Source organism: Mycteria americana, chromosome 10 (genome assembly GCF_035582795.1).
Source record: "Mycteria americana isolate JAX WOST 10 ecotype Jacksonville Zoo and Gardens chromosome 10, USCA_MyAme_1.0, whole genome shotgun sequence".
Classification (NCBI taxonomy): Eukaryota; Metazoa; Chordata; class Aves; order Ciconiiformes; family Ciconiidae; genus Mycteria; species Mycteria americana.
Genome location: NC_134374.1, coordinates 17,566,307 through 17,590,012, shown reverse-complemented (window position 1 = coordinate 17,590,012; position 23,706 = coordinate 17,566,307). Strand labels below are relative to the sequence as shown.

General features: G+C 40.2%; 1 protein-coding gene across 2 annotated transcripts; it reads right to left on the bottom strand.

Moving 5' to 3' along the window:
- Nucleotides 1-1,428: 1,428 nt before the first annotated feature.
- Nucleotides 1,429-23,346, bottom strand: HPRT1 (hypoxanthine phosphoribosyltransferase 1). Of its 2 annotated transcripts, XM_075512800.1 has the most exons (10): nucleotides 23,204-23,331; nucleotides 22,626-22,718; nucleotides 20,971-21,077; nucleotides 19,287-19,470; nucleotides 13,711-13,776; nucleotides 12,688-12,705; nucleotides 10,274-10,356; nucleotides 7,780-7,826; nucleotides 5,460-5,536; nucleotides 1,429-4,815 (listed from the first exon to the last, which is right to left on the bottom strand). In XM_075512800.1, exons 1-10 carry the CDS (start codon nucleotides 23,228-23,230, stop codon nucleotides 4,768-4,770), a joined length of 750 nt encoding a protein of 249 aa, XP_075368915.1. In that variant the 5' UTR covers nucleotides 23,231-23,331; the 3' UTR covers nucleotides 1,429-4,767. The 2 variants fall into 2 exon arrangements, with proteins under 2 accessions (XP_075368915.1, XP_075368916.1); XM_075512801.1 differs by lacking the exon at nucleotides 22,626-22,718 and having other exon boundaries at nucleotides 23,204-23,346.
- Nucleotides 23,347-23,706: the final 360 nt, after the last annotated feature.

Genomic DNA, 23,706 nt, shown 5'->3' with positions numbered 1-23,706 from the left:
AGGTTGGCTTTATCACATCCCAGCTCCTCAGATGGGAAACAGGCAACTGAAGCATCAGCATCGCTGCTCCGGCGCTTCCCAGTCCCCACAGGTTACCCAGCAGAAAGCACAGGAAAGGCAGCATGTGTCCTCAACACCCAGAAAGTCTGTTCCCAGGGAAAAGGATTTTATCCCTCCCTGACTGAAGGACAGCTAAGCCAACTCATAGTGCTTATGACAAACCCTGCCCCAGCTGCTTCGCGGGCTGCTCGCCCGCAGTGCTCGCCGCGGCGCAGCGCGGCAGAGGCGGCCTTCCCGGCAGAGGCTGCAAACCCAGCCCCGCACGTGGGCTCTGCACAACGTACAGGGCACTGGCGTGTTTCCCCATGCAAAATCAATGGGGAGACATAGTGCTTTCAGTGGCAGGGTTGCAACAGGTGAAATAAATAGGGTTATTTTGCTGCCATGCGTAGCAAAATATTGTAGGAGAATTAAGTTTTGTCCAAGTCTCTTTCCAAAAGCAATCCTGACGCTCTCCCACTGGTGCTCCTGAGATTTCAGGATTGCAAATTGGGCATAGACAAGCTACCCAGCTGTAAGAAACCTAACAGAGCTGGGACTGGAGTTGGAAAGAGATGGGTCCTTATTTATATACACAGACATTCTCTATTGGGGTCCCGGCTACCTTTGTGAAGGGCAGGGGTGGGCGATCACTGCCTGTAGGAGAGCACAGGCTGGCTGGGAAAAACCCCCACACCTAACGCCCAAAGTTGTAGCTCACACACAGCAATTTGCTATGGGCAACCGGAGCAATGCGAAGACACAAAAGGTTGGTTCCCTTTCTGGTTACAGCGGGGGGGGAAATGAAGAAGCTGCCAATAATCATGTTAGATAACCACCAGCCTCTTACTGGAACAGGTTAATCTACCTGCATCTTGATTTACTCACCCTCACAGGCCTGCCTCTCCTACCGGGTTCCGTAAGGACTTTCACCTGCTGAGATGTTGCAATTCACCAGTCCATGTTTTACCGGAGCAAGAAAGCCTGTCTGCAGAAGTACATTTGTGGCCATTCAAATGCATCCCCAACACACACCACGCACCAGCCTTTGTCACTTGGCACTCGCTAGCATGGTCCGTTTCGCAGCTTCCCGAGAGATGAAAACCCTCACTGCCAGTTCTGACATCGTGCTGAATCTCTGCTTTTCCAGCCCTACCTTCTTCACCTGTGTCTGCAGCCGAGTACTGGCATGTTTACAGAGCAATTTCCCCATCAAAATAGTTATCAAACTGCAACTGCTTGTGCAATTAAACAAATTACAAGTCCTTATACACTAAAAAAAAAAAAAAAAAAGACCACGGTGGCGTCTCATTTGCTTATAAAAGTACTTGCATACAGTTGAGATCTGATCTTGCAAGGTGCAACCTGAATGGGAATTAAAGGCAGGCAGACACGGCAGAAACAGTCCTTTAATGAATCGTGAGTAACCAGCTCCCTGTAAGTAGTGTCAGACCCTCGCTGCTGGATTAGTGCATGCTTGACAGGATTTTCCGAGCATAATAGACAATGAAACACCACCAACATTTAATCACTCAGGATATACAATTACAAGGCAACTGAAAGATCCTCATTTGTCTCCATTTTCAAAACCAGGATTCACCCCCCTCAAGCGAACTGCCAGCTCAGTTCACATAAAGACTTTTAACCACATCTCCCAGCTCTGTCTAGAGCACTTTAGATTCCCATCAGTGTGAATTTAGAGGAAGAAGAATAAACACTCCAAACCAGAGCTACACATTTGCGGTACAAAGTCAGGCAGCGTCAGTGGTCTGCGGCAGGCAAGAATTATCAAAATGTACAGAAATGCCAGATGTCACAGGGTGAGACAGTATAGTAAAGCCTATAAATATTCAAAATTATTTTTCCAGCATACATTTGTGATTCATAAAATGTGGAACCATAATGAATTTCAAATGCCACATAAATGTTCAAATACAAGATTTTCTCTGTGCTTTCATAATGTTTTAACAATATGTGTCTGGGTTACACGAAGTTTGCATTTCACTTGCAAAGGTGTGACTAAAACCCCAGTCTTTTAACCAAAAGTACTGAATAAAAAGTAACGATTGCATTTTCAACTTTTTTCAAGTGAGAATTTATCTTCCTGTAGTGCACACACAGGTGCTGTAAAAGGCGGCAGTATGTTAGAACTGCTCTAGCAAGGGTGAGAGAGGGGGTAACTTTTTCTCTGAACAATTTTCATAGAGAGTAACAAAAGCTTTTGAACAAGGAAGCCATCTGGGGTGATAAACTTCATCTGACAAGCACCTATGCGAAGGAAGTGCAAAAAAAAAAAAGTGCCTGTTCCCTAGCGTTTGAAATGTGGGAACATTTAGGAACGTTTTGGTTTTTTTTTTAATATTGACCTTTTCCATCAGACACAGGCGAGGTTTGTTTGAAGGCAGACCTGGGATCCTGCAGCATCGCTCCTGGGGTCAGTGTAGCTCAAGGGCATCTTCCCAAAGCTCTTCTGTGACTACACCACGTGCACATATCCATGCAGTTGCAACTCCTACCCCCAACAGACCAGTAATCTTTCCACTCCAGCTAAGGTTTTGAAGATAAACCCCTTGTTATGACTAACTAAACCTCTCCTCCCTTTCCCAAATCACAGCATTTGAATAACTGTCTTAACCAAGACAGGAAAACATTTCAGGACGAACTACTTTAAGGGTTTAGTTCTAAAGATAGTGGACATAATCACTTCTCAGTGTTTTCGTGCGTATATTGGTACTTTTAAGCCACCTCTCTAGTGTAATCTCCAGCTGCCATTAATTTATTTTAAAACACATTGTGAAGTAGGAACTACTAAGAAAGTTGACAAGAACACTACTTTTTAAGATGAGACCTTAAGTTCAACCAGAACTAGCAAAAACTTGAATGGATGTAGTAATTCTCAAGTGGGTTTATATTTTTCTATGTTGCTTTTATGCTTCCTCTTCTTGGAGATGCATCATATATTTTGCAACAAGTTGTTCCAGGGACAGTACACGTTCTCAAAAAGGCATATACACAAACATTATTTAGGACATTGAGAAATACAATCAGTCTTTGTAGTGCATTTAGAAAAAAAAGCTCTTTGGAACATTAACTATAACATTGCAAAAGTATAGTATAATCGCGATCAGTGTTCTAATATTTGTTAATGAGAATTTTGATTTACAAATAGATTTACACATTCTGGTCATTTGATCTAAATTACATTGTGTAGATTATTCGTATTTTAAGTCTGCTACTAACTACTACAGTTGTAACTGAGCACGCCATGGATAACAACAATGCACAGTACTTGGAAAAGTACAGAAACATGACCCAAACTTCAAAACCATAGAAAAATCTGTCAAAACAGGCTGGCAAAAACTTCATTATGTATTAAGCACTGAGCAGCGTTAAATCCAAGCATACAGTGGAAGAATCCATGTGCAGAAGTACAAGAACCATGTAAGCTAAGGGACCGAAAAGCACGGCTCAAGGACAAGGTGTGAGATGGGCTGCCGTGTTTAGAATTAAACTCCACACGAACAGAGGTGTTAAAGAAACAAATGCAAATGATTACTTACAAAATTATTGGGTTTTTTTTTCCCCCCACCTGTGTATGTTTAATGAACATACAATCTCCACGCTTCATTTTTGCCAAAACAGAACAAAGGACAGTGCTTAAACCATTTTCTCCGAAATCTAGTTTGGTTATAGAATATGCAAGTGTTTCAGTATTTTCTGTCAGCACTTTATTGTCTCTCTCGTAGACAGGATAACATTAACCAAAAGCTCTACAAAGATAACAAATGTAGAGTCTGCCTTCACTGTCAGAAACACTTCTGAAAAATATTACTGAGAAGAAAATTTCAAGAGCACTTTAATATACAGAATGAGTGGCATAGATTTATGGGGCTTATTTTAAAGAGACAGCCTTTATTTAAAGTACTTTGTTTTGTAGATCTTATAAAGTAAACATTACAATACTTTTTCAGAAATATATTAAAATTGTTTAAATTTAAAAGGCAATTCCACTGGCTGATGGATATTTTTAAAGAAAAAAAAAAATCTAACAGAAACAGGCAGCTCAACTAAAACTAGATTTTAAACATTCTGTTTTGTCATTCCATGTCTTTTAAAACAAACAAACAAACAAACAAAGACATTTTTCACCCAGACTTCCTTTACAGCAATAAGGCAACTCCGGGAGATCTGAACGAGCTCCTTGGAGCTTACAGATACTGTAACTGGCTGCTCTTCATGCTTTATAACACCCAAAGGTGCAACTATCCGTTAATCACAAACACATTTGTGCATTAAAATATAAAACTTAAATTACAGATTTTAAAAATATTACTAATAGACTTCCCTATCATAAAATGTTTTACATTTACAGTACTTGAACTATTTCAGTTCTGGGTTGATGAGGTTTAAGCAATTTACCACTGCAAGAGTTAGACTCTGGAGCTCACAAACAGCACAACCCAACCAGGGGCAGCAATAGTCGGTAGAGTCATAGTGCAAATCAAAATAAGGAGTGCAGAATTGCACTAGTTGTTTACATTTCTAAAATACAAATGAACAAGACGAGATCTTATACTGTACATGCAATAAATTATAGTAAGCATATGACAATGGGACTGGGGCATTCTACAATTTTAGCTGGTGTACCAGAGTTGAAGCCTGTGAAAGATAGGACTCAGTAAACAAAACATTTCAAAGCTCAAGTGTCGTAGCACTTGAACTATGCTTTCATGCTTTGTACTTCTGCTTCCCCGTCTCGCTGATCACACAGATATGCTGAAACAAAATAAAATAAGAAGCTCCTGTTAGAAAAGTAACGTAAGAGACCAATGTTTTACATATGTATTCAATAATGCACTTCTGAAAAAAAACCCACAAGCATGCAATACACGTTTCAGTACAAAAGAATCTTGTGATGCTGTTCATGCAGAACAACTTAAGTCTTTTTTTACCTAAAAATCTCAACACTGCCTTCTTTCTCCTCCCTCTCATTATCCCACCCAGTGTCTGATATAAGGTTGGTGAGACCCAGACGAAGAAGTAATGACTTAGGATAAAAAGTGAACCCCTTTTAACTTCCAAAGTCTCTCTTCTCTAATTCTTACATAACTAAGCAAATGCATTTATTTGTTGTAGACATCTGGTAAGATAAGAAACTTCACACAAACTTCACATTATTTCCATGTTGACAGGAGATGTGTAGCCTCCATTCTGCATGTAGCAAACCAATTTTACTTTCATAAGAGCTCCAAAACACTGTCCTGCTGCTCTAGGGTTTGCTCTCATCGTTGCATCACCAGCGGAACAGATTTGCACAAGAGGCATGATTTACAGAGGAGGGAGAGTGATGTGTGGAGACTTCCCTTCCTTCCTCCTCCCTAGTTTTAAATGGACAAAAACATACGGGAAAAATTACTTACGTTCAAATCTCTAAAGTATTCATTGTAATCTAGGGCGTATCCCACAACAAATTTGTCTGGCACTTCAAATCCAACAACTGAAAAAGACCATAAGTCACCAGTATGTTAGAAAAGAACTTCCTAGAGTTCACTAGACCTTTTTACAGAGACAATCTGGAATTTTATAGATATGAATGCATCTTAACTCACTTTATTTCTTCCACTCAAGTATCCTCAGATTAATATTCGAGCTATTTTAAGATCTTAACTTACTTTGTTGATTTATTTCATCAACTAAAGCAAAATTAAATAGATGTATTTATTGTTTCCCACGCAGCGGCATGGTGCTAGCATGCAGTCTGCAAGAAATGAATGGAAGCACTTAAATCTACAGACAGGGTATTATTATCAGAACGTAAAATTCCTTGAAAATTTCCTGCAACTTTGTAAATACATAGAAAAAGAGCTGGTACTTCCCAGCACTGCCTGCATGCTTGACGTGCCAGTGCAGAAGCAGTGGAACTGGTGAGCACGGCACAAGTCAGCCTCACAGTATCATTCAAAAGGCAGCACCTCTGGGAGCTGGACCTGCGCCTTGGGTAGGGCCGCAGGAAGGTACCCAAAGGCGTAACAAGTAGGCAGATTCAGTCGTCAGCTCCTTCAAAACTATGGGTGTGCAAGTCCAGTAAGACTCTCGGTGAAGGGCTGGGAGAGTGAGCGCAGAATAATGTGAATATCAGAACCACAGTTATTGCAGGGAAACCAATCCTTCACCTTTGAACAACTGCCCACTCTCCGAACTCCACCCTCGCAACTCGCAGGCCATGACCTGATACGTAGGAATACACTATGACTGCAGGACAGCTCTGCTAAAGCACGTCTCAGATCCTGATCCCTCAGTACAGAGAACAGTGAAGAGCAAAGGGCACTCTGTTCTTTATGGAGTCACTTGCAGGTTTCAGAAACAGGTGGGGGGTTTTGTTGAGTTGTATTTTTTCTTCTCCCAGAGAAGCTGCCTAAAAGAGCACATCAGCTATCCCACAGATTGTCTAAACAGCTCTAGCAGGACAGTTTGCAGGTGGTCAAGCAGTATCAGTCCAACCTGTCCACACACACTATAAAATGACCAAAAATATAAAATGATATAAAGTAATATAAAATTTCCAAATGGCTTTCTCCCCTCATGCTAAAATGGAAGACTCCCGAGCACAGGAAAGCTGCACGGTTTTTCTCTCCCTGGCTACAATGAGGCTCCATAAGGAAAATAGGGACATAAATCATATAATTCAAAGGAAAGGCTGTGTGCATTTTTTGAAAAATTAAGGCAATGTTTAGCATCTACTTGGCCTCATAATACAGGGATAAAATGGAGGCCCAGCCTTTACTGCCTTCTTGGCTCTTCTTTCAGAGCTCACGTGTCCTGCACTGAACAGGTTGCCTCTGCGGACAGATGGCAAAATAAGTCATCTGCTGCAAGATGCTCAAAAGGCAGACCATTAACCCAGCTAAGCCTATAATGAGATCTCAGGAGTGAGGGGCATCCTTGACTGAGGGGAACACCTCAATTAAGCTTTTAAGGCATTGGAAAATTTCAGTTCCACAATATCGTACAACCTTGGAAAGGAGGAGTAAGAGGATGCGATTCTGCTGCTAAGTTCACTCCACTTCCATAGTGAAAGTACATAGTCCAGATTAACAGGAATTTAGCCTCTGGAACAGGGTTAAAACACATAGCCCTTCCCAAGGCATGAGGCGCCGTCACTCTGGTATCACTGTCAGCTCTGGAAGCTATTCCTTTCTTTATGGTCTTGGGACAGACAGGAGAAGACAAGAAGAGAGTAATTCAGATGCCTAGACATAACCGGTTTTGTGCCAATTTAGGCATCTTACCACTATAAACTTTTATCAGACCTGCTACCCCATGTGGTCCTCCTATGTTCCTGGGGACATCCAAATGGCATGGGGTGGCTAGGTTTAGACACCCGAATCACTCCCAAAAGCGTCAAATGTGAATCCAGCAGATTCTGCTGACCAAAGCATTTGACTACATGCAAGCTGGGAGAATTTGCACCTGAAAAGGGTGTAACCTGGGCCAAAATATCAAAGTTTGCTCTTCATATAGTAAAATGTTACAAAAAGTTAAGAAAAAAAAGGATCAGATCAAATCCAGATTAACTCTGTCAAAATACATGCCAAATATTTAAATTCCCTAATAAGAGCAAAATCTATCAAGAATCATTAGTGAAAACTTATTTGGAACATCCTTGGACTTTGACCAAAGGGTACACAATACAATGACATAGTTTTAAAAATTAGTAACGGTTGTCAAAAAGTCACTTACAGTCTGGCCGATATCCCACACTTCGAGGAGTTCTTTTTACCAACAAACTGTCAAATAAAACCAATGTAAAACTGAAACATGGAAAAGCACCGGGTGCAAATATATGAGACTGTTTTGATGACAGACAAGCTGAATTCAGCCTAAATGTGCATAACTGAAAGCATAAGTACACATATTTTAAACTATTATTTTATTTGCAGGTGGAGCTGATCATAATGACAAAAATCAGTATTTCCTAGAATCATGAATGGTCTACAGACTAAAGGATAACTAACAGGTCTGCAAGAAAGAGGCTAGGAGATACTGATCGGGATGGATTTTCATTGTGAAAAGTGACTTCATGGGGTTTTATGTGCTAAGAACTTCAGGCGCAATTTAGCTTATAGGTAGAGAGGCAACAACTTGGGATCTGGCCAGACCAACTGAGCTCTTTTCAAAAGCATTAGTATTACGAAGCAAAAGTTCAGCTGCTTAAATGCAACCTCAATTGTGCTTGCGCAACATGTCCTCAACTGCTTTTCACTGGCAATACTACTTACCCCCATAAAGAAAATGTAATTGGTTCTGATGATCAGGTGGTTACAAACCAGCTCCACTTTTCCAGAATTAACAGTCAGAGGTGTAAAAAGCATGGAGATACAGAGTTGGGGGTATTGTAGTAGAGAGAAATGCCTTGCTAGTTTGATTCACTCATTATTCAGTTGAGCACTTCTACCTCTTAGAAGACAACCCCACAGGCCTGACATTTCTCTGTCTTAGCCATACAGAGACTTTGTGAGGAAAAGAAAAGGTGGCCGATGGCTGAATGTAAAGACAGAGGTCAGCATAACTCTGTGCATTAAGCACAGACCTCCTTCCCTCCTGGATCACCCCTGAAAGGTAGGGCTTCGTTTGTTAGACTCACAGTTTCAATTTCAGACAGTTACTAAAACTTCTAGTTGCGAGACCTTATTTTTGATAATTGGTGTAGGATTTGACCTGAGAAGCCCCAAAAATCCTATTAGCATTAATTCACATGTCCTTGCAACAACTGCTTAATTGTCAGAGGGAAATAAAATAAATTAAAAAAAAAAAATACAGAGGCAAGTAAGAACATTACACTTCAGACTATCTAGAACGATCACGTTTACCTGCTCAGGTCTTTGGCAGACCCAAATTACTGCAACAGGTTTAATCAAAAGGGACCTGGACTTTGCTCATACTATGTTATATTCATGATGTACGCTGCAGTGTTAGGGCACTATGCAGTGACAAATATTTAAAGTTTGGCACACTTAATCCGGCCAGGGAGAAATCCTCAACAACCTCACCTTCAGCAGGTCACCTCCAGATTATCAGCAAGAAGAGCTGTTCCCGTACATCTAACAACTGCTTTGACATTGTTATGGCAACACAACTGATTAGATATTACACACAGCTCTGCTTTATCTCTAATCCCCAGCAATCATTATGCTTTTATTGTAAAATACACAACCACAGCATAGCAGCGTAAAAGATGCAATTTAAAAAGAAGTAGAAAGAATGTTGATATTAGTTAATAACACAGTATTATCCTCAACGTTTCTTGTTAGCTGTTAAGTTATTTAATTATAAAATGTTTTGAAACTAATTGATTAAAGATGTAACTAAGTAGAAAAGCCTGGAAGAGCATATGGCTGGGTCACTCTCACAGAATGACCTCTAAAGCTCAGCTGCACTATGCACCCTACACAAACAATAATGTTAGTGTGCAAACTAATTTAATTCTACAATTAAACTGGGCAAACTAAGAAAAGGTCTCCATTGCACAGGTACACTACTGCAGTATACTGAAGCTGCAGATAGCGCAATCAGAAACAAATATGTTTGGATAGATACTACGTATACTTAAGTGACAACCACTGATTTTTTTGAATCCCCATCTCTAAAAAAGTCTACATTTATGAACTAAATTTGTGTTGAAAATACCTCTACCAACTTGAAAGGGTATTTTTTTAAGCCCACCTTCCAGTATATGGAAGGTGGGCTTTTTTTAAGCCCACCTTCCAGTATATGGAAGATTTAAATTCTTCCATATACTTCTAAACATAACTTGGACTTCAGTGGTAAAACCCCACAAACCTTACCATAACATGGTAAGGCAAGACATGTACCAGGCATGCACAAGCTATCCCCTTCTGAAGCACTGAAATTCTTCCAGCAATAAGATTCAAAAAAACAGTGTTTCCGCCAGCCTTAATGAACATATGTTCTCATAACTAGCAAAAGTGCTTTTGGAGTTTAAACAAATACTAAACTCTAACAGATCGCATCATATATGACTCCTATGACTCCTGCTTAAATGTTCCCTCCCATTTCTCTTCCATGGAATTTGTTTTTTGGTTTTTGTTTGTTTGTTTTTCTGTTGGTTTTGTTTGTTTTTTACACTGTGTGTCCTTCTTAAGGTGAAATACCTTAATAATACAAATTACAAATACAAATAATGAAATACAAATAATCATCATTAAAAATTTACCTGGCTACTTTCACCATCTTTGGATTGTACTGCTTAAGTAGAGACAGCAATGTTTTCATTGTTTTACCAGTATCAATTATATCCTGAAAATAAAAATCTCAAGTAAGAAAGAATATGAAACATGTCAGAGTAGCATTTTCAAGTTTCTACAACAGAAATTGCTCATCCGCAATAGCATGAAAATATGCCAAAATACAGTTCATAATCAAATATAGGCGATGTAATACCATGTTGTGCTTATACAACTATGCTCAGTAAAGTGATCACACACATTAACAATAGTTCTTAATTGTTGTGGGTAACCATGACTTTGAAAGCAGTTACTGAACGATAACCTCCTTGGCTCCTTTGGGAGATCTTATGGCTTGTGCTCCTTGCAGCTATTAGACAAACTGTTTAATTCGAATATGATAAGAGTAACATTAGTCTTGCTGTTGAGCTCAGTAACAGAGACAGATGCATACAACACAAAGAAAAGTAAGAAGGGAAAATAGGCAGAACAACCCACTATTGCAGTTAAAGAAAAAGGAGTGTGATTTACATTACAGATCCAAGAAACAGCCAAAGAAATTGCACTGGGGATATCTGGGTGCAGTTCTAAAGTCTATATTCAAACACACTAAAATGAATTTTGACACACCATTTTAATCCCATCCACTGCACATATAAACAGAAAAAAAGAATATACGGCTTACAACTGAAGCATCAGAAATGGACTCCTCATTTGGACTGAAATAATCACATGATCTTTAGAGGGACAGTCCTTACCCTGGCCTGAAACTAAGTCTGTTTGAGGTGAAGGAGGTAGATAACACAGAAGCAGCAATGTTCTGGTTTCACCTTATTTTCCTATGACTCCCAATTAAAATAAAAATCAAACAAAAAAACTCAGAGCACCTGTCGGCTATACCGTCTTTAACACTTAATGTTTATAATCATGGTTATAAGCTCAAGAAAAGTTAAAGGCACACATATATATAGATAAAAATAAAAGTTGGTGAATAAACAGAAGTAGCTACTTCCATATTCTAAAATAAAAATAGAACCTATTACTGATCTTGTATTGTGTGATTATCTCTTTATTGGAGGTGAATCTCCATTTTGTTCAGATTTTTTTGCACATTAAAGGGATGTTGTATAGAAAAGCCTAGTGCTCTGGTGCACAAGATATTAAACGTACAATAAATGTATATTTTTATTGTTTGACAGTTAAAATGGTGGCTGGTCATATTTGACAGTGTATAAGACAAGTTACTGGATAGATGATTCACTGAACAAATGAGAAACTAACCTAGTTAGCTGTCTGGGACTTTAAAGACATACATTCATCTGAAATGGAGCAGACACATAATTAAATGCATCTGCCTATCTGAAGCAAAATATACTGCAAAGGACACCACTGGTCACACAGGTGACTGCTGTATACATACTATTTTGGTAGGAGTTTTGGAACTGAATGTGCTTCCTGTGGAATAATATAACCTTCTCAAATTAAAAAAAAAAAGCAAACCAAAACCCAAACAACCAAAACAGAAACCTCACATTTTATGCCATCCTTCCCTTTGACTGCTAAATCAGTTGCCATAGCTGTTTCTTTGCTTACAAATAAGCCATTTCCATTATTTGGAGCCCTAAGACATTATTAGATTGCCTGTCCATTTTTCCTGTCTACTGCTGCTGTTTCCCCATCCTGAAAGAGGCAATCTTACTCAAGAACATCCTTTGTCAAAGCGATACTTACTGAACACAAGCAACACTGTCCATCAAGAAAGAGGTATGAAAGCAAGAATTAAGGAACAGTACCTACTAGGAAATCAAACTGAGGTGTACTGTACATGGTATCATCCAAAGAACCATGATAAGACAGAGGAATGGGAATTTAGCAATTGCAAAATGCTAATTAGGAATTAGCATTCTCTATGTCACTATTCTCTAAACAAATTATACACAGGGATATTGGGCTTAGATCTGTTTTTCACATATTTTAGGATATTCCTACTAGGAACCTCTTTCTATCCCTGCAGTTTAATTTCCTAGCTGGCTGTTATAAACCCAGAACAATATATGCTTAATAACACTTTGTTCAGGCTACTTTTTAAAATTTAAAAATAAAATAAAATAAATTTAAAAAATCCCAAACATTTTAGAATTGACAGAATCCCAGAAAACTGAAAGCAAATGCAAACAATTTTACATTGATATTTCCCTTGTTAAATTTGGCAGTTGAATGCAATTTGAGAATTCAAAACACAGATCATTTCAAATTCAGAGCTCACTTGCCAAATTCAGGCCTGGAATCAGAAGCTGGAAGCCTTCAAACCAGAAACTGTAGGTTTTCTGGCTTAAGAATAACTTCTATTAAAACTCTTTTACCGGTCACACATTAGAACTTCAAAGTGAAACATAATACTTACTTCTACAATCAAAACATTCTGGTGGGGAGAAAAAGACAAAAAGAAAAATCCATTAATACCTAGAGAATAAGCCATTGCTTATATATATTCATCTCTATAACTTATTAATTCTCATTACAGTTAAATATTTGTACCACCATTTATGTATGTTTACTCATGTAACAGCAAATTCTATGTAGTTAACATTTCTCATGCTCTAATAACAATTAGCTGGCAATGAGATTCTCCTCAACATCTCATGCTGAGTACAAAGTGGTCTTTAAATTATTTAGACTTTGAGAATTCTAGATATATGCAAAAGAGATCACAACAGAGTCTACGCAATTCGTATTCTTCTAAAGCAAAGAGTGTCATACTATAGAGACACGTACGATTCTGTCATACCTACTTCCTTTCTATTGAACTGTAACATACGTGCCTTAAAGATCACATATGTGTAAGGAGAAGGGGAAGTAATGTGTTCTGACAGAGCAGGAGGCACTGATGCTTTAACCCCAGACATGTGGCTCAATGATCTCCATAGAGTCACCAGAGAAAAGGAGATTCCCAGTTTGCATTCTCCTGTTTCCTTCTCCCTTCACTGCCTGTAACAGGAACCTCAGTTCCTAACCTGGGCTGCACATTACACATCTCAACAGTACAAATTCCCATCACTGCTTCAGTGAAACGCCACTACAGCAAATAAACAATGCCGCTCTCTTTTAAAGGTAGTTTGTAGACAACAACCCACACAACATTATTCTTCTCAGGCACTGCAGAAAAACAAATCTCCTAAAACTTGCTGATACTGAAAATGGTGAATAGGGGTTTTTTTGTTAAGTTCAGGCTAAACTGATGGCTTTGGTGGGGCTTATCCACTCTCCTAGTATACAGTGGTGAATATTTAAAGGAAACTCGTAAGTTTTAGGGTTTTTTTAAACTCTATGATCTTCACACACTAAAAGAGCAGCCTTAAAACCATGCAGGTATGTGGGTTTTTTAGTGGGTTTGTTTGTTTGTTCTTAAACATACAGAGAGCCATACCTTTCCAGTCAAGGTTGAGAGGTCATCCCCACCAATGACTTTTATATCTCCGGTTGACTGATCATTCTAATAAGAAAGAGGGGGGCAAGCATGAGCATTACCAGAATTAAGTAATTTTTCTTCCAGTAAATACCAAAACTGCAAAGTACATAACCACTGAATGTTAATGCTTTCAGAAACACAGCACTAACAGTGTCTCTCTATTAACTAAGAAATTAAAAGTGATCAAATTCAAAGATGGTATTTCAGATTAAAGATTGTTTGACAAGAGATCTGCATAAACGCAGGCACCACCTCTCATCTGTAGACCATTATATATACATATGTACCTAAAAAGATATGATTTGCTATGCATTCCCTACAGATATGGAAATAAGATAAAAAGCATTTCAGTTTCCAAGCTGCATGCTGCTATATAGCTGGTAATTTACATTTTAAGCTTTAATGCTTTAGAAAGCCTTTCTCTTTGAATAAGAATAAGCAATCATAACAAGAATAGCCAGCAAACGAGGCAGAGATTAATATTTAGAAATATAAGCTACAAAAATAGCCAGAAAAGCTTATGTTTGCCTAGTTTACAACAAATATTAGCAACGATCAAATTACTTTTTATAGTAATTGAACAGCAACGTAGGTACACCATCACTACAACACAGCATTTGCTTCAGTAAAACTAAACTTTGATACAAACATAAATGAACTGTTCTATAAGAAAGTTAAAAACAGCTTCTAGGAGTGCTTCATGGATCTTTGCAGTTTATTTAGAGTCATTCAACTGACTTTAAACCTTGACAGTGTCTCACAGTTCATATTGGATGAGATATGCTTATTATTGTACTACTTACAGATGATGACATTATCCTACAATTTAATTATTTCGGTCGAAGGTTAATATCGCTTATCAAACTTTATTCTCGTAGCTCCTTACCACATATCTTCCTTTTAGAAAAATGGTAGCATTTTGCTGCTGCACCTTGAAGCCCAAGTGTTCCGCACAACTATACGGGCACACAGCAAAACAGCAGTTCCTTCCCAAAACCCAGAAATGACAGATACAATAGAGAGGGGACCACAAGGGAACAGAGAGACAGCCACGCACAGCTTCGTGTTTTTACAGCCACATGAAGATGGATATTTGTGCTATATGAATTGTAGGCAAAACCTAAAAATGTTATCACAAAAAAGGGGAAACAAATGATTTAGAGAGGCACACGCCAAGTACACAATAAGGGACGATAGTAAAGAGAAAATGTATTTTTCTCTTTAAATTAAAGTCTTTTGGGCAGTGGTGTCACCGGTCTAGGATAAAGAACTGCTGACAGCTCTAGGCATGTAAAAAGCAGATGATAAGACTAACAGATATTTTCCTTTTAAGATTCCCATGACACAACATAAAAAACCCCCAATAAATTATTAGAAAAAGTATCTTTTCAGTTTTACCCCATGTGTTTTAAAGAAAACATTAGTTTGAGTTATACCACTCTGAAATTACACTGAAGTGCCATGTTTCATTACTATACGGAACATCCTTTTTTTTTTTTTACAAGTAGCCAACTGTTTCAGTGCTTCCATAACAGTGCAAACAAAAACTAAAATAACTATTTGAAAAAGTCCAAAACCAACGATGTCCAAAATGATTGCTGCTTGACCCAGGAGATATACACACTGCTACTGAATGCCTGAGATACTGGCTACATCAACCACAAAAATGTGATTCAGCACTGTATTCATAAAGCTAAAGAACATTTCCTCTGTTCACCCTATCTTAAAATTATCTTAAATGACAGCTTCTTTAAGCTTTTCCTTGTTTATGTTACAGGATTCTCTCTTATCTATTCCTACGCTAACAGGAATTTCATCCTCCTTCCATGGAAGGATGTAAAAAACCATCATTCCTTACAAAACAATGATGGAGAAAGATGTTACAGGTATTTGTTCCATTAAAATTACAGGCACAGATGACAGAATCATACTCCTTGGTATATGTGTAAGATCAGGTTCCTGATGATCTGTTTGGCTACAAAGCAACACACTATACTCAAACAAGAACACCACAAAACTGTAGGTTACTGTAAACCTTTGATTATGCATATTAAAATATGAGGATCAGCAGAGAAAAAAACAATCTAATCTACAGAAACTTTCCTGCTCCTTCCCACCAAAAAATCATACAAATTGCTACACTTTTTAATGCAAAACATAAATCTTCACTGGCATAGAAACCTGCATTCCTATGAATGGTACTGAGCTCCTCAGCAATTAAAGGACAAAAAACAGTTAAAGAATTTCTGATACTGGATGTAACCAGATTTCCATTGGAAAGAACTTTGTTTAATAATTAAGCAATGTTTTAATTATCTTCAGGAGCATTATTTCTGATTTCAGTACTGGTAAGACTTTAATGCTTGTGGTTTAACACATAAGAGTTTTACTGTTTAGATCTGTTTTCACTGCCTCCCGGTTGTCACTGCTGGAAAACAATAATGCTTTACAAGATCATAACTCCTGACTCAAGTGACTCCAAGATCACCTTTTAAAAAGGCATTTAAAGTTCCTTACAGTATTTGCTATAAGGCTTGGTTAACAGAGATCTTTCAGAATACTGCTGTGACCAGCCTAACCAGAGTTTACCATGTACTCCACTGAAAATCCCTATTTTCCCAAGTGACAGTGCAACACATCCACTGTCTTTTGGCTGCCCTTCATGACCACATAAACAACATTTGCTCATTTCCAAGTTTAAATACAGGAGACTGGTGAAAAGCCATTCTTCTTGTAGCACAAAATAAATAAAATGTTTGTCAAGAATACTGAGATCTGGGTCTGTTCACAAACACTATCTTTCCATTTCTTAACAGCTTGCCAGATCATTAAAATTCATCTGTAAGGACTCGGAAAGCTGGAGTTGCGAGCAAAGTTTAATCACAGCTTGATCACGTCAGTATTCTTAGAGAATTATTTTTGGGTGCAGAACAGTATGAACATTGCACTGCAACACAAAAAAAACCCCATATGCTTGTAAATATTAAATGATTGGTTTGAAACAAGAATAGAACTTCAATTACATTAATTTCAGAACCATTACACAAGTTCAGCTGCTTTGTTTATGCGACCAGGGTATTTTTAACATCTTTTATCCAGTCTGTAAAGGCAGGCAGCATGATCTAGTAATCGCATCCAAAGAGAGCAACAAGAGAGCTAGCTCCACTTTCAACTGTCCATTACAGTTTATGATGGTTTTCACATCACTAAACACAGACCTCTCCATTTAGTAAAGCACAGATAAAAACTACAGAGCAGATTTAGCATTCGGACACTATTAATGATGGAAGACCTAGTCAATCTGTTACATACGTGTTCATGTTAGGACAATCTTATCCAGTCTATCAAGTTATGCAATCTAAAGGACATAAGTCTGGATATTAATAACCACCTAAGAGAGTCCACAGAAATGAAACGCTCGTAAATACTGTAGTGGAGGCATCAGGTAACAGGAGCTCCTCACTCATCTAGAACAAGAAAACATTCTTTTATAGAGTTGGCTGACAAAACGTAAAAACCCTGAAGCCAACACCTCAAGGAAAACATTCTGCTTAGACAGCTTTCTGTCTAAATTTCTCCAATTTTCTCTTCATCTACTCATTTTTACTACAAAAACAGGCTTTTAATTTCCATAAAACTTATTTTGCTGCTCACTCCCCTATTAATATCAAGACACTGTAGTTCTAGTGAGTAATAAACAAAAGCAGCTGTAGCAAAGAAATAAACCAAAGCATGCCTAACACGCCAGTATGAGCAAAGAAAACATGCATATAATAAGGCAGCCTTGCTTTTTAACAGAGGTTTTTTTTCAGGTGTTTCAAACCATTTCTCCAATAGTTTCTTCCAAGTTAGTCAGAAAGTGGAGAGAGTGAAAGCATGTGGTCTTTATATTGTTTTTTAAACAAGCCAAGTAAGTTATTGGAAGTGTTCCTTGAAGAAAGCAGAAGATACACAATTTCCTCACCAAATAAAGGTGAGAGTCATCATTTCCTATTCTTTAACATATTACTGTGTAATAGAGACATTCAGCTTTTTGTTGTGGCTTTTACAGGCAAAATATATGAGCATGTGGTAGCTTAGTGGTTACACGGACTGGTGGTAGGAGCCTGAATCTTTTGGGGGGGAGCAGAAGGAAAGGGTGTCAAACAGCTCTCGCCCACTGATTTAAACATAGTGCACAAGCACAGAGAGTGCCTTGTGAGATACAACCAAAGGCTGGCACGAACCTTTCTGCTCAGCCTTGCCTTCTCGTTAAAGAGCATAGCTGAATTACTGCCTCACGTTTAGCAAACGTGAACGTGGTTTCCAGGTAACCGCTGGACGGCCAGCTGTGTGTATGCCTTGGGCAGCCAGGGCTGCTCATCCTGCAAACGGACTTGACCAAAGCCCCATGCAGCTCTGGGCTTCACGGTGAAATGTCAATGGATCGCTCAACAGCAATCATGAATTTATGAAGTTCTTTGACAGTCCAAACTAGCCTGCAAATAACTCCCTCTGGTTTCACAGTTCAATGAAATGAAGGATGAGGTTTCCAATTTAGCAATCTCTATTTTTTTCTACTGGAATAGGCAATCGTCTACAACTGCGGCAAGTAGCCTATACTGCTGACTTGAATGCAAAGTCGCTGAGACAGAACTAACAGCATAACCTTACAAAACAATTTATTCGAACACTCTAAACTGAAACCAAAAAATGTCGTCATTTCCATGCTACAGATGGTCTTATGGAACAAATCATAAATACCATCCTGAAAACACAAGACTGGGCTGTTGGTAAGTCAGGAAGCATACAGTACTAACATACATCTGCTTCTTCCTTTGACCTGCACAACATAACCTCGTGCTTCCTTCTATAAAGCTTACATGTTACCTCATGTTACAGAATGTTAATTTCTCTACAAAGTTAAATCCTTGTGTTCAGAATGAAAATAAATTATTTTCCAAAAACGTAAACCCAAGGCAACCTATGCCTAGTCTTGAAAAGGTAGTGCCATATTCAGTGGCCACTAATCATAAATCTAGGCTCATGAATCTAGTAGCTCCTCAAGGCCAAATACAACTAATTTTGTTCATTGTTTGGTTGAGCCAAAGAAAAGATGAGATAGGGAACTCAGGTATAACTGTTTTTGCAGCTTTCAAGTCTTCCTGTCCAATGAATGATGTCTAAGCCACATAAAAATTCCTAGAATTAAATTTTTGTAACCATAGTCGCAGGAGAATCCTCCATATTATTCAGAGCCACAGCTTTAGAGATGGGGTGGTGGGCAGAGAGGAAATCATTTAACAAGTAAAGGACAGGGAAAGGGTGTCTGCTCTGCATAAGGATATTACTGGGCTACAGAGATATCAAGGTCTAAAAGAAAACAGATTATATAATAAGGTAGAGAAAGAGTAAATTAGCTTGTGACTCTTAATTCCCTTAATTATTTGTTTAATACTAGCATATTCTGCCAATAACAATATTAAACCACCTCTGTTAATAATTTGAAGTTAGTCAAATATATAAAAATTGCACAGTACTGCAGATATACTTACACAATAACTCTTCAACCTAATGAAGTCGACAGTCATGGGGATTGATTTGTCACTGTTTCTGTTCAGTGCTTTGATGTAGTCTAATAAATCAGCAAAAAATTTATAGCCACCCTTGAGTACACAGAGTGCTACAATGTGGTGTCCTCCCATGCCCTTCATAATTTCTCGTGCCAGTCTCTCCGTCCTATACAAAACAAAGAGAGAGTTAGCTGTCATAACACGTTTCACTTGCTTACTATAGCAGCAGCATTTTATACTGCTAACAGTAGCAAACACTTGCATCAAACCTGGAAACATATTTTGCTCAGAAATATTTGCCTACCACTTCAGTCACTTTTACACATTACTGGTCAACAAAGTTTTGCTTTTCAAGGTTAATCTAACAGTAGCACTGCCAAACGCCTTTGTTTTCATACGTCACACTCAGCCAAAGCAAATCTTAACACCCTGAAGCTGTTTCACTGTCAGACATGTGACACAAAGGTGTGTTTTCTCCGTCCAACGATAGGTTCAACTTCCATGGAAAGGGCAACATAAGCTAACACAACCACAAAGGCAGTAGCCCTCACTAACTGAGGAGGAAGAAAATTTTCAAATTGTAAACTAAAGAGTTTATATTTATTTGCCAAGCTAGAATGCCAGAAATCTGTCCTAACTGCAAAATACAATACCAACAAAGCAGAGCAAGAGAACACTGCACTGTTTTTCTGCAATCATTGTTTCTAAATTTATCTTGTAATTTATTTTAGAAAGCATGGTATGTATTTCTTGTGTGCCAGCTGACAGCAGGTTTCTTGGAGAAAGCCTACCATTATAAACTTTACGTCAATTACTTAATGCCATGTACTTTTGTCCAATTTTTTCCTCTATATGGACTTACACTGCAAAGTTTTTACAATACTTTAAAAAAACACTTTATAGGAATGTTTATTATATCTAATCAAACAGGACCATGCAAAATCTAGATGTGTTCCTATTCACAAGATCTCCAGGAAGACCCACCCAGCACCACTCTTAAATGGTTGTATGTCTCCAAAAACTGCGTTACTGAATTTGTTGTTCATTCTCTTAAAGCGAATTAGCAACTATCAAACAGTAAGTAAACCAAAAATGCCTTGTAGGCTTTATGCACTCATTTCTGATCACACAAATAAAACTTCCACAGCACATCACAGATTTCAGTAACCACAGAAGTGACAGACTAATATTTGCACACGCTAATGCCTTTCCCAGAAGGCAGGAGAAAGTTGGATTACTTACCTACCATACGAACATGAGAAAGTCTAGGATTATGTGGTCAATAATTTACATTTATTAATATCCTAAGGAAATTCAAGAGACTATAATTGTTTTCAGACTGAAGTGGCACAACAAATAACATCTTTAATTGGGTTTTAAGAAGGTAAAACATCAAAGAAACAGTGGAAAGAAACTCGTATATTGCTACGTACCACAAAATTTCGCTTGAGAATTATGACAAATTTCCAAACAATAGCATAACTGCAAATGTACAAACTCTTAGAAGCCAAATAAGAAAGAGTAAATTAGCACTTGTACTTCTTAGTCTCTAATTAAATGTAATCTATTTAGACAGTCACCAGGCAGCAAAACTATCACTGGAAGATTGTTTATTCCAGCATCATGGAATCAGCTGGAGCAGTGTACTGTCTGAAGTCAAACAAACCTGTCCATGATGAGCCCATGAGGAATATAGACTTTTTCCAAATCATCTGCATAATGTTTAGGTATGCAGAACAAGTCCAGGTCGTAACCTTGTTCATCATCGCCAATCTGAAAAGGAAATAAGGTGAGATTTCTACAAAGCCTTATAGAAAGTCTGTGGTGAGAAACTGCAAGTCCTTTGCTTTATTCAGTAAACTATTAAACCCATTACGCTCATCAGGGTCACCTTACTTTCCCTCTCTGTAAAAACATTAGTCACACTGAACACAGCGTAAAGTGTAATCTAACAGAACCTACAGTTCACAAAAGTTGCTTGAAATATCACACAAGCTGTTGTGCAATACAATGTGGGGAAGAAATTAAGTCCTAACAACATTCTCCTACATTGGAGAGTGGGAAAATGAAGATACAACACCCCAATGAATCTCTTTATTCCATTAAAAAAATAATCAAGGAGCTTTTTAACACCTTTGATTTTCCTAGTGTAATGCAAAACCTGCATTTGCAATTAAGCAAGCAGAGGTTTTGATATGGACATCTTCCAAATCTCCACAACACCAAGTCACAACAAAACACACGAGCCAGTTTTCAGGACAAGACAAGACAGCTACATGAGCATGCCAAGTTATGTTGCCGTGAAGCAAGCCACCTCAAACCACCATCTGCAAACCACGGAGGTTCAAGATCTTTCAGAATCTGAAATGAAAGCCCTACTTCAGCAACCTGCTCCGCACAGGCAAATTCCTCGTATGAAACGGCCTGCAATATTAGCAAGTGTATACTAATTAGGACAAGGGATTAGTATATGTATGTAATTATACCAAACACTGCTGAGGTTCAGGGCATATTGTCGCAACAGCATCAAGAATAACCTTCCCTGAACCTTAACCCTGCTGCTACTTGAAAATGACAATGTATTTAATTACTTCGCTCTCTGGTTATGTAGCTGAATGCTATTACATGTAAAATGAAGTTAAGAATTTCAGAGGGAAAACTGAAGCTTATTACTGACAGTTCACCAGGGCAGGCATTTTAAGTATCCATTTTGGCTACCACTGCCCTTTGCAGGACACAGTCTTATTTCGGTACCCAAGGAAGCACTTACCTGGCCTGTGATAGGCCAACTGTTTACATGTTTTTTTGTTGTGTAACCCCTAATGAGTATTTCACACGGGGAATTTTGTGAGTACTCTACCCTCCCATCCAAAACAGACCCTGTATGAGCTACCCAAGCACCCGGCTCAGGCATCGAGTCCCTGATCAGGGTCCCTGCAATCCAGAGCAGGCTGTTATTTTAAGTATTAAGATAGGTCCCTCCCAAAACACATGGTATTTTCCTGTGGTTCAGACCCATGGTTATACCTAGCATGTCTACTAAATCTTCCTTTCTGCATTTGGTAGGGAACGGGCCCTTCCTACACATTTTATCAGGCTTTTTTATTGACTGCAGGGATTTACAGTCACAACCTCGCGGCCGGCACAGCTCTCAGCCGTAAGACACCACATGTATTTCATGAGCACCCGGCACTGGCTTTAAAAAAATAATAAAAATGACTATGTAAGAGCCTTAGCAAATACGGCAATGACGCAAAAAAATATCCTCCGAATGCTCTTTCTCCAAAAATACATCCCAACTTAAACATTTAAGCGACTTACACCGCACTCCCGGCTCTCACTAACAAACCGGTGCCTCCCCAGCACGACACGAAAAGCAACAGGAATAGGAAGTTGTGCCGCGCCGGTTCCTATCTGGTGGGAAGTTGTTTCATCTTCATTTCTGAAGCGGCAACTCCGGCTCTCCCCGCCGTCCTCCGGGTTCAAATCCTCCCGAGACGCCACCCGTGACCGCGAACCCACCCCCACGCTGCCCGGCGGCGGGAGGGGGCACAGCGGCCCCGGCGCCGCTCGGGCGAAGGGAAAGCGCCTCGGCCGGGGGGCAGGGGTGGGAGCCCCGGGCCCGGCGCCGGGAGGCCGGGGCGACCGTCAAGGTGACTCCGCGGGGCGGCGGCTCCCGCCGCTGAGGGTTAGATTACCTCCCCCGCCCGCCCCGCTCCGCTCCCTCACAGATCACCAGATTTCTGGGAGCAGGCGGGACCCCCCTCCCCTCAGCCGGCGGCGGCAAGGCGGGAGACACCCGCCTCGGGCGCCCGGCAGCCCCCGGCCCGGCGCGACGGCGGCAACGGACAGGCTTCCCCGCGCGGGGAGGCCGCGGCGGCGCCGGGGGCCGCACTCACCACGATGCAGGGACTGGGGGTCGCCATGGAGCGCGGCGGCCCGCCGGCGGCGGCTGCGGGCGGCGAGGAGCAGCAGCGACGGCGGCGGGCGGCGAGGAGCGGGTAGGCGCCGCGCCCCGCCCCGCAGCGGCCCCGGTGCCGCCTTCGCGCCCTCCGCGCTCCCCGCCCTCAACATGGCCGCGGCGCCGCCGCCCTCTCTGGCGGACAGCGGCCTGCAGCGGTCCCGGCCCGGCGCGGGGGCCGGGGCCGGGGCCGGGGAGGGGGCCGGGGATGGGGCGGCCCCGCCGGCAGCCGCCTCCCCGGAGGCGCGGAGAGCCGCCCTCAGCCGCGGCGGCACCGCTGCCCAGGCGGTACGGGGCGGTACCTGGCCGGCGCGGGTCCCCTCTCCCGGCCGGGGCCGTCCCCGTGCCCTCACGGGTGCCCTTCCCTCGCTAGGGCTGTCCCACCCCAGCAGGGGTGCAGGGGTCCCCCGGGCTGTCCCCCATCCCTGGGTCTTCAGAAAT

Coding starts and splice junctions, on each gene's coding strand:
- HPRT1 (XM_075512800.1), bottom strand. CDS start 23,230: ATGGCGACCCCCAGTCCCTGCATCGTG. Junction 19,471..20,970: donor CATGGGCTCATCATGGACAG/GTTTGTTTGACT, acceptor TGTTTTGTATAG/GACGGAGAGACTGGCACGAG. Junction 13,777..19,286: donor TTAGGTTGAAGAGTTATTGT/GTAAGTATATCT, acceptor CTTTCTTATTAG/AATGATCAGTCAACCGGAGA.